The 17,500-nt window shown below is 26.1% G+C and overlaps 1 protein-coding gene across 9 annotated transcripts in view; it reads left to right on the top strand.

Moving 5' to 3' along the window:
• LOC124955414 (A disintegrin and metalloproteinase with thrombospondin motifs 18) overlaps nt 1–17,500 on the top strand; it is a 92,175-nt gene that overhangs the window by 48,965 nt on the left and 25,710 nt on the right. For 6 of the 9 annotated variants that reach the window (XM_047509814.1, XM_047509811.1, XM_047509807.1 and 3 more), the window contains exon 3: nt 5,507–5,841. In XM_047509814.1, the coding sequence (XP_047365770.1) occupies nt 5,507–5,841 (335 nt within the window). Of the gene's footprint in view, nt 1–311; nt 381–5,506; nt 5,842–10,155; nt 10,594–17,500 lie in introns of those variants that run through there. The other 3 variants (XM_047509810.1, XM_047509809.1, XM_047509813.1) reach the window with 3 other exon arrangements.

The raw sequence follows: 17,500 nt of genomic DNA, 5'->3' as shown, positions 1-17,500 counted from the left end.
GGACGTCGACTGTCAGACAATTCTTACATGAAGACATATTACAGCAGCTGAACTGCGAACGCATTCTGCGACTTCTTCATCTTTGTTACTCCTTTTTCTTTTGATCCCTCTCTCTCTCTCTCTATCTATTTATCTATCTATCTATCTATCTCTCTGTCTATCACTATGTCTGTCTGTCTGTCTCTTTCTCTTTATCTTTCTATCTCTCTGTATGTCTCTATCTGTCTCTTTTTATCTGTCTACTTTGTAAACGGATAGATACTTAAACGCAATTATCCATTTAAATGTTAGATCACCGTCGACAATAGCCAATGGGAACACGATCGATCGAGAAAACGTCATGGACTTGTGCACTTTAAGAAGAATCTCAACTATCCGTGGTATGTTAGTAAAGTAACTGAGAAAGGGAATTGATTCTTGAACTGAGAATGTTATATGTGTTCAATCGGTTCGGATTAAACTTAAATCGAGATTACGAGATATTTCTTTTATTTTCGATTATTAAATAAAATCTAATTTATACGAGATTTATTATCATTTTTATTTGTCAATATTCGTCGATACTTATTAACGATTTAACGAAAAAGAAATTATATAGATATGCCTATTGAAAATTGATATCGGACAATTATCAATGTAAACATAAGTACATTTATACGTATTACTATGTATATATTATTTACACACACACATATATATATATATATATATCAAAATTTATCGATATTTATTATCGATTTAACAAGGAATGTATATGTTCAGAATCGATATAAAATAATTATCAATGAAAACATAGATACATCTATACGTATGTCTATGTATATTTTATTCATACATACATATATATAAAAATTTATCGATATTTATTATCGATTTAACAAGGAATATATATGTTGAGAATCGATATAAGATAATTGTCAATGAAAACATAAGTACATTTATACATATGTCTATGTATATTTTATTCATATATACATATATATATAAAAATTTATCGATATTTATTATCGATTTAACAAGGAATATATATGTTGAAAATCGATATAGGATAATTATCAATGAAAACATAGATACAACTTTATGTATATTTTCTTCAAAATATATATCAAAATTTGTTCATACTTATTATCGATTTAACAAAGGATGCATATTTTTTAAGAAACGATATAGAACAATTATTAATGAAAACATAAACACACCTATAACTGTATATATATATATATATATATATATATATATATATATATATATATATATTTTATCTATACATATATATATATATAAAAATCTGTCAATACCAATTATCGATTTAACAAAGAATTTGTATCTTGAGAATCAATATAGGACGATTGACAATGAAAACATAGATACATCTATACGTATGACTATGTATATTTTATTCATATATACATATATATATAAAAATTTATCGATATTTATTATCGATTTAACAAGAAATATATATGTTGAGAATCGATATAAGATAATTATCAATGAAAACATAAGTACACCTATATGTATGTCTATGTATATTTTATTCATACATACATATATATAAAAATTTATCGATATTTATTATCGATTTAACAAAGGATGCATATTTTTTAAGAAACGATATAGGACAATTATTAATGAAAACATAAATATACCTATAACTGTATATATATTTTATATATACATACATATATATATATATATATATATATATATATATATATATATATGTAATGTATGTATATTTCATTTCATATAGAAAATCATTCGAAGTATCGATATGCGAATTTATCACCGATTGAAATAATTTATCTTTCGTCAATCGCCATTGTTTCTTCTTCACGCCACCTTCGATTCCCACACGTTCAAGTATAATAACATTCGTACGTCGTTGAATATTTCCCTTCTCTCTTCCCTCTCCCCCCCCCTCCCATCCCGCCCTCCCACCTGTTTCTTTCCTCTCACATTTTACATCATCCCATTAGAATCAGACATTAATTTAAATCATTAAAATCAAATTAGTATTCATAAAAATTACTGATAAAGAACGTAATTAAGCTTTATTTACACGATTTTCACGATATCAATTGATAATAGAAAAACAAGAAAAAAACAAAACAAAAAAATGGAGAAACAGGAAAGAACAAAATAAAAGGAAAAAAGCAATAAGGCGAAGAGTTTATTTAGATTGATTAGAAAAATACGCACATGCACGGCCGCGAAATACAGTGAAAATTTGTGAAAACTATGAAACATATATATATATATATATATATATATATATATGTGTGTGTGTATATCTTTTTCAAAGGACAAAAAAAAAGAAAAAATGAGGAAAAATATTCGTGTGTTCGAAAGTCACGGCATCGGTTGTCTCTTGTACGTCCGCCGCATGTGCGACCATTGACAAATGAGTTTAGAATTCTCGTACGACAAGCATGCGAGAACGCGCGCGCGTGAACGAATGCCCCGGAAAACATTCACATAAATCCTCACCGTTCCATCCATCACGCAGGATCGTACTTACGTACGTATGTTACGTACGTATGCCCATATACATATACACACATATATATATATATATATATTAGTATACATAATACTAATGTACGTGTTAGTGTAAGTCTCGAAGTGTAGATATATCGCGTGAAAATCTCATTCGAGAAGTCGAAGCTTATACTGGCGCTTAACGCTTCGTATTAATTGAACGCAAATTCCTACCCTTCCGCTTTTTCAATAATACTAATCACTTTTGTAACACTTACAACGTTACAATGAACTTATATCTTTTCTTCTTCTTTTTCTCTCTTTCTCTCTCTCTCTCTCTCTCTCTCTCTCTTTCTTTTTCCCTTTCTACCTTTTTCTCTTTCTTTCGTTTTCTTATTTCTTTTCCAAGATATACATATGCATTATATATATTAATTTTTAGTTTAGATATTAAATATATATATTAAATATTATATTTATATATTATATAAATATTAATTAATATATATATATATATATTAAATATGATATATATATATATATATGTATATATACATATATATTAATTAAAAATAAATTTTAAATTAAATAAAAACTTTTCTAAACTATTTAAAAGTGATAAATTTTAATTTAAATAAAAATCTTTCTAAATTCTTTAATAATAGCAAATTTTAATTTAAATAAAATCTCTCGTAAAGTCTTAAAAAATAATAAATTTTTATTCTGATTAATATTTATTATTTATATATATATATATATATATATATATATATATATATATATATATATATAACAAATTTTACGAGAAATTATTTTTTCGCAATTGTGTGCGTGTGCAAGATTTAAACGTAAATAATTCCTAATTAAATCATAATAATAAATTATATAACAATATTTATCTATAAAATAATTAACATATGCATATAATATTACTAATATACATATAACTATATACACATAACGAACTATTGAATTATAATGAAAAAGAAAAAGAAAAAAAAATTTATATAAAAAAAAAAAGTCAAGGTGTTGCACTATGGCAGAGATAAAAAAAATCAAAGATAACAACAAGAGATTCCGTTCGACTAGGAAAGTTCAATGAAAAAAAAAAAAAAAGAAAAGAAAAAATTTAAAAAAAAAGAGAAAATAAAAAACCACACTCATCTAACCAGTTCAAAATGATAATAATACTTGTATTTAGATTCGAGAAGCGTGCAAGCATCGCTAAGAAAATATCTACCGTTTCCCCATTGTGTGTCATTTACGTCTTCAACTTTATGTCCTTTTCCTTTGTACATTATTGCACTATTATCGCAACGTTCCTGGCTGTTTTATTGAATGCATAAATAAATGAAGAAATTGCAGATAGTATTGAATCGTGACAGGGCAAGTATTATGCCTCCATCTATGTTCACCGCAACTTTTCTTTACATCCTCCTCCTCCTCCTCCTCCTTTTCCTCATCTTCATCCTCACTCACCCTCTTCGTTCCCTCACCCATACTGGCATTCACCGATCTTCTATAACCCCGTTCTACCCCGCAATTCCGTATTTCCATTATTTTCTTGTTCTCTGAACATTCGTACGATCCTATAACGTTCTTCCTCTCTTCCACCATTTGGCTCTTTCTACTCTTAGCACATGCTCCTGTGCCATGGCGTTTACGAGTCCACTTGCTCTTGGTATAATGTTATAATCAGACCGTTTTACTACCCACGCTTCCCTACGTGCCGCTGAATAAACGCTCGACAAACGTTCCGCGTATCGTCGTCGAGATCTTGGATTCCCAGGACGGTACTTCTCTTGGATTTAACAAGAGTAACGATATGATAGAAGTGCGATAGAAGTCTATTCGATTGAACTTTAAGCCATCGAGTAAGTTTACGACTGACAGTTACGTTCTTATTACCATTTATATATATATACATATACATATATATATATATATATATATATATATATGTATTTATATTTTATAAATGCATCAACTCTATTAGTAAACTGACAATGATATTCTTATTACCATTTATATATATATACATATACATATATATATATATATATATATATATGTATTTATATTTTATAAATGCATCAACTCTATTAGTAAACTGACAATGATATTCTTATTATCATTTATATATATATATATATATATATATATATATATATATATATATATATATTATAAATTTACATATATATAATTAATAGGTATATACAAATATCTATAAAATAAATATTATCATTTATATATATATATATATATATATATATATTATTTATAAATTTACATATATATAATTAATAGGTATATACAAATATCTATAAAATAAATATTATCATTTATATATATATATATATTATTTATAAATTTACATATATATAATTAATAGGTATATACAAATATCTATAAAATAAATATTATCATTTATATTTATATATATATATATATATATATATATATATATATGTATACACATATAATAATTATAATATATGCGCATAAAATATATATTAAATATATTAAATATATATATTTTTTTTATTTATAAATTTATATATATATATACAATTAATAGGTATATACAAATATCTATAAAATAAATATTATATAATGTATATATATATATATCACTTCTATTTATTAATTATATATTTTTATTAATTAATGATAAATATTTTGTAAAATATATGGTCAATATATAAGAATATTTTGATCACTAATAAATAATTAAATCTCAATATTGCAATAATATTGCGTCAATTACACATATTACATACTGATACTTTATTATCAATATTAGTAATTTAATTAAAATATTAATTAAATGTTTATAAAATACTAACCGAATAAATAACAGATTATTTATATTATGAACATTTGAACTTTCTCTCTCTCTCTCTCTCTCTCTCTCTCTCTCTCTCTCTCTCTCTTTATTTCCCTCTCTCTCTCTCCTTCTATAAATATTAATATAGGATTCGTAATATGATGGATTAACATTCATTATTTTTTTTATCTTCAGGATTGTATACATTAGAAGATCAACTTCACGAGCACGAGATCGTGATACCACGTAAGGTTAACCATAAAGGCGAGTTAATCTCGCATAACGTGAGTCATCATCACGACGAGGATGGAACTGAGGTACATTATCGGTTGTCAATAGCCGGTAAAGAGTATCATATCGAATTGACAGCTGCCAAAGACTTCATCGGGCCGAGCATGATAGTTGAGAGGCATAAACGTGATTTCCACGTACGTACGCCGCCAAAAAATCGTTCAAGCAAATGCCATTATCGTGGATTCATTCGTGATCATCCAAACTCTCGAGTTGCTTTATCAGCCTGCGACGGTCTGGTAAGTGTTCTTCTTTTCTTTTTTATCTTCTTCTTTTTCCTTTTGTTTTTTATTTATTTATTTTTGTTCTTTTCATTGAACTTTATTAACCTCTCGTAAATAACTTGTGTTATACAGTCTATAGATAAATAAATAGATAGATATTATTTTATATCCAATTTTATTCTTCAACATAACGTTCAATTTAAGATGATAGATAAAATATATTATTAATCTTTTATCCTCAACAAATTCGAAAAGTATTTGTTGAAAAAAATTTATCACTATTTATATACAAATTACGAAAATTAATTAGATATACGAATAAAAAATAATTATTAACATTCAACGTTCATTTAATTATTTAATATAATTACATATTTTATTAATTTCATTATAAAATTATATATACACACACATAAAAAATTTTTATTATTGAATAATATTATTGCATGTATAATTCTATATATTACGTATAGGTAATTACTTACGTTTATGGCATTCAAAAAATTGACATTTTTTGGAAACTTATTTTTTTTCTTTTTGCCCTTATTTTTTTTATTTCAAACGCGAACAAATTCAATTTGTTTGCATTCTAATGATTCTAAATTGTTACTTGACGTTTTATTTGTATAACGAAAAAAAAGAAAAGAAAAAAAAGAAAAATATTTTTCGTCTCCATTGAAATTGATGGCACACGTCATAAGTTCTGTCGTAATTCGCAACAACGTCGGACTCCGTACGAAAATTCGAGCAGCCATTAGCAGTCATCCACAATATTATTAAAATTTCAATATTGTCTTGCTAAATAATGTCAGAGCTAATAGTGGCGTCAATTGAAATTTTCGAACTCGTGAAAAATAAAAGAAAAAATAGACCATTATAGGGGGGGAAAAAAAAAAATTAAAGAAAATAAAAAAAAAAATAATAATAAAGAAAAAATAAAGAAAAAATTTTTGAGAATAGTTGTCAAACTTTCGTCTGCTATTGTCAATGTTCATTAAACTGTTTAGATATGTGAATGGATTAGTCACTGACCGCCATGAAAATCTTGCGTAGCAACTGAATTATTAACTATCGGCGAACTGAACTGTGGTCACGACGCATTAACCATAATCAGGGTCATATATCTCCTCGTTTATATTCTTTGCGTACCGATCGAACATGAAGTTTCAGGCATTAAAAGAGAGAAGGGAAGAGAAAGAGAGAGAGAGAAAGAGAGAGAGAGAGAGAGAGAGAGAGAGAGAGAAAGAGAGAGAGAGAGAAACCAAAAGAAATTCTCCGCTCTGAATGGCTTGAAATTCACGAGCACCAAGACAGCGGTGTGTGTTACGCAAAATGGTGCTACTTATTCAACAAGCAAATAACTCATGACAGTTTTCGTACGCAACAAGCTTACGGATCCGGCTAAACAAGAAATTAAAAGAAAGGTGAGATGCAAAAAGTGAGAGAGAGAGAGAGGGAGAGAGAGAGAGAGAGAGAGGGAGAGAGAGAGAGAGAGAGATGGAGATTATTTGATTTTCAAACAATTATATTTCAAACGTAAACTAAGAAAAATAATAATGCCGAGTATTAGAGATATAGAAGACAAAAGCGAAAAAAAATAAAATAAAAAACAAAAGATCTAATGAAAAAAAAAAAGAAAGAAGAAAAGAAACAGGTGGGAAAAAAAACAAAAAAGGTTAAATTAGATACAAGAATAGATATAACGAACTGTGATCTGGTCTACTGTGTTGTAGTTATGGCTGTCAACTTTAAATGAGATCAGCAAAATTATCTTGACTTTCTAAGAATATTTATACACGTTTTATTATCGTTTTGTTCATATATATATATATATATATACGAACATATATATATATACGAACATATATATATATACGAACATATATATGTATGTATATATATATATATATATATACGTATATATGTTATATACGCCACGTTACAATCATATTTTGCGATCGTTATAGAACGGACATTTTCATTACGAATGGAACATGATAAAGTCGAGATATTTATTGCTATAAATTACAATGAGAGATAATCTCGATTAAAAGATAAAAGAATTATTTTATTAAATGAACGTTTCGTATAATGATATCTTTAAAGGTGACATCCAATTTAGATTTGAATTGATATTCAATGTTCTTCGGTTTTTACTCATTTTTATTCATTAGTGTTGTTTTATTAATTTTTATTCGATGTGATACCTTTTTTTTTTTATTTATTTTTACTCAATATCGTTCATTTCTGAAATTTTTTTTTCAATATAGTTAATTTGAAAAATTTTTGTTCTATATTTTAAAAATTATTATTTTATATTATTCATTTTTAAAATTGTTATTCAATATTGTCGATTTTTTTAAATTGTCACTCAATATTGTGTCACTCAATATTAAAAATTGTTATTTGATATTATTCATTTTTAAAATTGTTATTTAATATTGTTTATTTTTTAAATCATATAACGATTTAAAAAATAAATTTGTTCATTTAAAAAATTTTCATTTAAAAAATTGTTCATTTAAAAGATTTTCTTTCAATATCGTTCATTTCTCAAATTTGTATTCGACATTGTTCATTTTTAAACTTGTTACTAAATATTGTTTATTTAAAAATTTTATTAGATATTGTTCATTTAAAAAATTTTTTTTTCAATATTCTTCACTTTTGTTTTAATTTTTATACAATATCGTTCATTTTAAAAATGTTCGATCAATATTTTTCATTTTTAAAATTTTGGTTCAACGTTGTTCATTTTCAAAATTATTACCCAATACTTTTTCATACATATAACAAATCATTGTCGCATGGAGCTGCTGCATATGACAAAAAATGGTAACGTTGTATTAACACGTATCAAACAAATGATTTAATCGATCGAAAATTCATAAAAAATGTTTTCAAAAATTAAAACTATTACGTACAGCATGAGAGATATGAATCACCACAAAGTAGCTTCTATCGATCCTTCTGCAACGCACTTTTTATGCGGAAACGGAAAACGCGACCATCCATCAGAAAGCTATTCTCTTCCTCATTCAGAAGCTGCCAGGCATCGCGTTGAAATTTATGAATTTTTACCGTACCATTCAAAAAAAAAAAAAAAGAAAAAAAAAGGAAAAAGAAAAAACAGGATGAGGAAAGAGAAAGAAAGAGAGAGAGAGAGAGAGAGAGAGAGAGAGAGGGAGAATGAGAAAAAATTTATCTAACTAGAAACAACATAAAAATTTCAGAGAGAGATAGATAGATAGATAGAGAGAGAAAGAAAAAGAGAGAGAAAGAGAAGGAGAGTGAGAGAGAAAGAGAGAGAAAATATTTATATTTATGCTCATGATAAAGTTGCTCGTGGTGAAATATAAAACTGTAAGAGTAGATCACGACTATATATATATAAAAACTTTTGCAAAATAAACTATGAACGTTTATGGTAGGAAGAATGAGAAGTAAATAAAAAGTATTCAAGCGACTTAAGAAACGAGAAAGGAGTAGAGATAAAAAAGAGACAGTCTGATCGGTACTAAAATTGATGGAAAAATTTCATTCATGAATTAAAAAAAAGAAAAAGAAAGGAAAAAAGAAAAGAAAAAAGAAAAAAAAATATATATATATATATAGATAAATAAACAGATGTTATAATTTGTATACGAATGATAAGATGTGATTAAATTAAAAAAAAAAGAAGAAAAGAAAAAAAGAAAAAACCAAAAATCCTTCGACGTGAATATTACAAAAATATAGAATAAAAATTGAATGATTTCTAATTAAATAAATAAGTAAAGTTAAGTGAAGTAAGTAACTGTGCAAATTTAAAATGTGCCAAAAGAGAAAGAAAAAATAAAAAAAAAAAAAAAAGAAAAAGAAAATATAAAACAGATTTTAGCAGAGCGAGAGGACGAAATGTAAAGGAAAAAAAAAAAAGAAAAAAAAAATGAAAAACAAAAAAGCAATAAATAAATAATAACGATAATAATATAAAAAAGGAAATGAAGAGAAGAAAAGTAAGTACTAAGAGTAATAAGAGACGAGTGATAAGGTAATGAGAGAAAGAGATAGAGAAAGGAATAGAGAAAGAGAGAGAGAGAGAGGATGATGAAACGAAGAAAGAGAGTAAGAGAGAGAGAGAGAGAGAAAGGATTACGAAACGAAGAAAGAGAGGAAGAGAGAGAGAGAAAGAAAGAGAGAAAGGATTATAAAACGAAGAAAGAGAGAAAAAGATAGAGAAGAAAGAGAGAGAGAAAGAGAGAGCGAATGGTAAAACGAAGAAAGAGAAAGAAAAAGAGATAGAGATAGAGGATGATAAAACGAAGAGGAGAGACAGAGAGAGAGAAAAAGAGAGAGAGAGAGAGAGAGAGAGAGAGAGAGAGAAAAGATGATAAAATAGAGAAGAGAAATAGTCAAGGATGAACAATAGATAGATGAGCGCTAAGAGTAACGAGGCGAAGATCGCGGAGGAGTTCAGTCGTTGTAAGAAGAAGAAGAAGAAGAAGAAGAAGGAGAAGGTGGAGGAGGTGGAGCCTCGGAGCATGCATCAATTCAATTTGCTCCCAGCTTCCAGATAATGATTTAATTTGCCGCGGCTTGGCAGATTTATGACGGCACACCTAGTCGCCTCCTCGTCGTCGTCGTCGTCGTAGTTGTCGTTGTCGTTGTTGTTGTTGTTGTTGTATTGCGTTATATTGTGTTGTGTTATACTGTGCTGTATATTAGTAACTTCGTCTTATGTTACAGGAAATATAAACACATAGACATATACGTACGTATATAAATGTAAGTAAGTAAATGTCTTTAATACTTGTCCTTATCGTTTGCTCAGAACCCTTTTCTTCGGCACTCCCTTACTACGAACTTTTCTATATTTATTTGGTTATAGGTATTGATATATATATATATATATTTATTTATTTATTTATATTACATGTATATATTATGTAATTATAATATATGGTATAATATATATAATTTAATATTATACGTATATAGATATATAATTTATATAATTTATTTACATTTTATATGAATTTAAATTCTTTCTATATATTTATAAATGGTATCTATTTGTTTGTACTTTAAACCATCCAATAATTCTTATTATCATTTATGCATACATACGTATATATATATATATATATATATATATATATATATATATATATATATATATATATATATATATAATTGTACGTATATATTTATATATGTATATAATTTAATTATATAATTACTTATATAATTAAATTATATATATATATATATATATATATATATATATAATCTTATTATATAATTTAATAATATAATTTTTATATTTATAAATTTACATATATACAATTAATAATTATATATAAATATAATTGTATTTATATCTATATTATAATTACTTTGCTTTTAATATATTCACATTTATAAGTACTTTAATTTATAAGTATTTATAAATAATTTAATTTATAAGTACTTAATTTATAAGTACTTTAATTCATATATACAATTTACACATATACAATTAATAATTATATATAAATATAATTGTATTTATATCTATATTATAATTACTTTGCTTTTAATATATTCATATTTATAAATACTTTAATTTATAAGTACTTTATTTATAAGTACTTTAATTCTAGAAAAAGATGCAGAACATTTTCATTTCTATAAAAGGTCATATATTCTCATCCAATAGATAAAATAATTACTAAATTATCGTCACATTATATCATTGATTAATCGATCTCAAAAATCAAATAAAAAGATCTAATTATTATAAAGTAAATATCTATATATTATTATTAATTTCCACGATATAATGAGATGAATGTTATCGTGTAATCAGATATATTTGTTATTTATCTTTAACATAATATAATTATTCGAGTGGAATATTCTAACGTTTATTAACTATTTCATTAATATATACATATATCTGCATATCGAAAAATATCGATATTATGCAAAAGGTCCACTTATTATAAATATAACCTTTCGTACTTTGCGTCAGTCATTGCATATTACATCTTTTTAAATACGTTTCCATAGGGAAAAGAAAAAAAGAGAAAGAAAAGAAAAGAAAAAAAAAAAAGCAGAATTTAAATCTACGGAAACGGTTACTTACTTTTGCACGGTAGATAGGTCGATCGCTCATCGAACTGCAAATATTAAAATGTGAATAACGAGATTTGTGATTCATTAAAGGTCGAAAGGCGAACGTTAATTAAAGTCAAACGAGGAATAAGGAGATCAAAAAGGGACAACGAAGAAGACGAAAGAGAGAGAGAGAGAGAAAGAGAGAGAGAGAGAGAGAGAGACGTTTATAGATACTAGAAAGGATAAAAGGAAAATGAGAATATTAAAGAGTTCGTATAATTAGTTGCTGATTGCAGGCAGCCTCGTAAAAATACGAGAGTACTTACCGATCGGGGATATAATTAAAATGAACAATGGCGAATCAGTAGATAAAGAGAAAAAAAGAGATTATGAAAGAGTGATAAAGAGAAAGAAGGAAAGAAGAAAAATGTTATCTTTTAATCGTCGAGAAAATATTTCTTTATATTAAATATCTCCTATTCCTCGAACGTATCGTTTTATAATCTTCGACGACGATTTTTTTTTTCTTTTTTTTTTTCAACGACAAGTTGAAAGGAAGGACCAGTCACGTTTACTTTCTTCAAAGAAATAAGATTAATAAATGAATCGTAGGAAGCGGAGAGGGTTTGGGATGAGGGGAGTGGGGGTCGGCTATGGTGAGTGTAAGAAATTTAAAGAAAAAAAAAGAAAAACATAAAGAAGTGAGGAAACGATTTCGTTTAATGTTTATTATTTCGTACAAGACGAAAGCACGCTCGTCGAAAGAATATAGTTTGACCTTTATCAAATGTTTAAAAGTAAAGTATGCGGAACGTGACGTGCTATCGCGAGATGAAAAATTGTTTCGTTGAAAATGTTTTGAAGGGCTTACATCGTAATTTAACGATATCATTCTAAAAATGGTACGTATACCTGTCGTTTATAATACGCTTTCAATCGGTCTTTCATGTATTGTATTTACGGTTTAAATATAAGATGAACAAATCCAGAACAGAATCCATATTGATTCGTATTCTTTTATTTATAAAAGCTATATTTTGTGATTGATGATAAATATAAAGGGGACACTTTTGTTTTTTTTTTTTAACTTAATATAGAATTTACAAAAAAAAAATTTTGTTGGTTAAGATAGAATTCAAAAAAAAAAAAAAGGGAGAGGGGAAAAAATGAAGTGAGATTGTCTTTTATTAATTCTTCACCTTTACCTTATAAAGCACTCTGAAACTTTGTTCAGTATGATAAAGAAAAATTATTCAATTAATAAATTTATCAAATTATAAAAATATTTCTCTGAATAATTCTACTTTGTGTATGTGCGTGAATGTGTGTATGTGTGTGTGTATACACACAGATTGATTTTAAATTAAAGCCCAATAGAATACCTTGTTTGTTAGCAGCAATGGAAAAAAAAAAAAAAAAAAAAATATATATATATATATATATATATTAAAAAAAAGTTTACTATTTCTTATCAAATATTTTAAGATTATAGATATAATTTGCAGACAGATTCTTCTTTCTAAAAAAAAAAAGGACATTTTTTAATTTTTATTTCTTTTTTATAATACTTTTTTAAGATACTTTAATAGAAATTTTAATCAGTTATCTTTAAAAAAAATATATATATATATTAAATGAGTATAGGCTTAAAGTTAATAATAAATGAAATTTTAACGAAAGAAATAATAAATGAAATATTAAATATGTCCGAAGTATATTATATAGACACAAAATGAATTTTTCCTTTTAATTAATATTTCAACTGCAAACTTAAGTCAAATATTCTAGAAGGATATTTACTATTTCAAATTTTTTTATTAAGATGATACTTTTACAAATTTTCCTTCTACATTTTGATTATTTCTGATTATTTATTTTCTCTATGAACTTAATCAAATATTTCTACATGTTAATTGCAGATTAAGGGATCAGTCGAATATCTTGTTTGTTAGTTACAATAAAAAAAAAAATATATATATATATATATATATATATATATATATATATATATATTGTAAATTATATATGAAGAATACGAAATAAAATAAAATAAGATACATTGGCAATGTAAGGATTTTTAATTGTTCTTACAGAAACACTATATTTTCTTTTCTTTTAATTAATTATAAATATTTTAATGAATAATCTTTAAAAACTGAATAAATCAATATTAATCTATAAAGAGATAATGATTAATCTGTGAAATATATTATTTAGACAGAAACGTGAAGAATACTTTTATTGAAACTTAATGGTAATAATCTTACTAAAACTGAAACTTAGAAGAATTAAAAACAGAAATTATAAATGAAGTTAATCAAATAACACCTGAAATATTACAAAATATACAAAGAAATATAATTACTAAACATCAATTGTGCATTCAATAAAGTAATAAACATTTATGAACATTTATTTAATCAATTAATTAGATAAAATATCTAATTAATTCAATTGAATCGAAAATGGAATGATTTATTTTATACAATATTTGATATATAAAATCATGAAATTTTTTTTTAATATTTGTTTTTTTTAACTATTGTTTTTAACGTAACGTAATCTTTAACTGAACCTTAACTTTTAATCACTATCTTGTATATATAAAATAATTGTAAGAAGTACGATTGATAAAACGATATTGTTTGGAATTCGTATTTACGAAACAAGTAAACGATATATAATCATTTTGAATGACATTTTGAAAATATTTAACATATAGAATCATGAAACTTTTTTTCGTTCACTATTTTTTTGTTATTCTTAACAAACGAGACATTCAACTGGCTCTTGATTTATAATCAGTCTGTCGTATACGTAGAATAATCATGAGCAGTGAGAATGGAAATTACGAATTTTTATTTACGAAGGAAATAAACAAAGTATAAACATTTTAAATGGCATCTTAAAATATTTGACATATAGAATCACGAGACTTTTTTTAATATATTTTTTTGTTTGTTATTCGTAACAAACGAGATATTCAAATGACTCTTGATTTATAATCACTGCCATATATATATAAAATAATCATGAACAGTGGGAGTGGAAATTACGAATTCTTATTTACGAAGAAAATAAACAAAGTATAATCATTTTAAATAACAGTTTAAAAGACAATATTTGACATATGAAATCATGAAACTTTTCTCATATATATATATATATATATATATATATTTTTTTTTTTCTTTGTTATTTCTAACAAACGAGACATTCAAGTGACCTTTGATTTATAATAATCCTATCGTATACGTAGAATAATCGTGAACATTAAAAATGGAAATTACAAATTTTTTGTAAAAATTTATGAATGAAAAAAACAAAGTATAATCATTTTAAATGGCATCTTAAAATATTTGACATATAGAATCACGAGACTTTTTTTAATATATTTTTTGTTTGTTATTCTTAACAAACGAGATATTCAAATGACTCCTGATTTATAATCACTGTCATATATATATATATATATATATATAAAATAATCATGCACAGTGGGAGTGGAAATTACGAATTCTTATTTACGAAGGAAATAAACGAAGTATAATCATTTTAAATGGTAGCTTTCGAAATGGTATACGAATAGTATGATTTCGCGTATAAGTCTTCGTAGGAATATCCACGTATGTAGGTGTATATATATATATATATATATATACATATATACATAGGTACCTATATACATATGTATACGCCTACGTGCAAACACGTCGTCATGTCGTTTATGTATTTGTAAACAGGAGCAAAAGCCGAGTGTAATTGGCAGCAATACGTAATGTTCGATAATTTCAAGCGTACAACGTTAACAGGGATATCCCGTGGGTTAATCTCGTCCGTGGTATCACCAATTTCTCATGTCACCTAACACTGAGTTAGAATTGAATCTAATGATGATCATACCCTTTTCGTACTGTCTATATTCTATAATAATTACATCAGATTAATGTCCCTAGAGAACATGGAAAATATCATTTTCGTATTTCTAATTAGAAGAAAAAAAAAAAAAAAAAAAGAAGAAGAAGAAGAAAGAATCAATTTCTTTCATTTGCGCTCGTAGATCTTCTTTTTTCTCTTGATTTTTCTTTTTTTCTGTCAACAAAAAATATCCAAAAAATACACCGATAACGTAGAACAGTTAAATTAATCATGAGATTAATATCTCGTTCAATAATACAAAATGATCTATGAGTATTTACATATATATATATATATATATATATATATATATGCGTCACGTTTAACAAATTAACGAAAACGTTAATAAATTGTCTAGAAACGTGGGCACCCACTCGCTTTCATTTTAACTTATTATTTTTATTTTCCAATCGTAAATTAAATCGCATATACCTACGTATATTTGATTTTAGAAAGGTGATAAAAATCGAATTTAAAAATGAAAAGAAAAAAAAAAAAAAATAAGAAGGAGAAACAGTGAAAAAGTAAAAAATAGGAAACAACAGTATCGTATCAATTTTCAATCGACGCGATACAATCGATCGAGCGTAGCAATAAAATTGAAATTTTTTTTTGTTTTTGTTTTTTTTTTTTTTTTCGTTAACTCTCAGGTCTCAGGTCTAAGATATTATCTACCACGAAATATCACGAGAAGACACGGGTAAATCCTTCACCCTTAACCCCTCCTCGACCCCCGATCCCTCATTCTCCACAATCACTCGTATCGCTTCAACGATAAAGATGTCTACGAAAGAACGGCCATTATCTATTTATTTTCACATGGAGGACATTTTAAACTGGCAGTGCAACGTATCGGTGGCTCCTCTTCTTACCCGGTTGTGAGAGAGAATCTTATCAAGAAAAAGACAGTAGTTCGTGTCTCTCTCTCTCTCTCTCTCTCATTTTCTATCTGTCTTAGTTGCTAATACATACACACAAATACACAAACGTACTCTCGCCTAAGAAGATAAACACGGACTCCCGTATTACGTAAATAAACAGATGCGCGATTTTATCTAGCACCATATTTTAAGCGGTACCTTTTTAACCCTTATCTCGAAACGCACGCAAAAGAAAATAGCGACAGGATAGAAGGACTTTCTCAGTGGATGAACGCCCTCGGAATATCGTCTCTCCATGCTCCAGTATGAGAAGTTAGAGAGATAGAGATAGAGAGAGAGAGAGAGAGAGAGAGAGAGAGAGAGAGAGAAGGAGATGTTTATTAAATTTCCAGGAACGATAAACTTTTACTCACTTTAAGTTACAACAGAAGCCCGCAAAATGTTACATGCTTCTTCTATGTTCTTTTTCTTATCCTCCTATCGAATATTTCGTTCCACATTTTCTTCTTTGAGTAATTAGAAAAAAAAAAGTCCGGCGAAAAAACACGACCAATCGTCGATTTTGTACCTTTATTTTCTTCTTGCTGTTTTTTTCTTTTTTTTTTTTTTTTTTTTTTTTTTTTTTTTTTTTTTTTATTATTTTTTATTATTCTTTTTCCTCTCATTTTTTTCGACAAATACGAAGAAATAATTCGTATTATATTGTACTTATCAAGAGATAAGACTTTTTTTCACCTGATAATATTCAATAATAATATCTATGATAATAATACAATGATAAGAAATAATAATAA

This window comes from Vespa velutina, chromosome 18 (genome assembly GCF_912470025.1).
Source record: "Vespa velutina chromosome 18, iVesVel2.1, whole genome shotgun sequence".
NCBI classification, from domain to species: domain Eukaryota; kingdom Metazoa; phylum Arthropoda; class Insecta; order Hymenoptera; family Vespidae; genus Vespa; species Vespa velutina.
The sequence above is the reverse complement of the archived record's forward strand: the minus strand, read 5'-3'. Positions and strand labels throughout refer to the sequence as shown.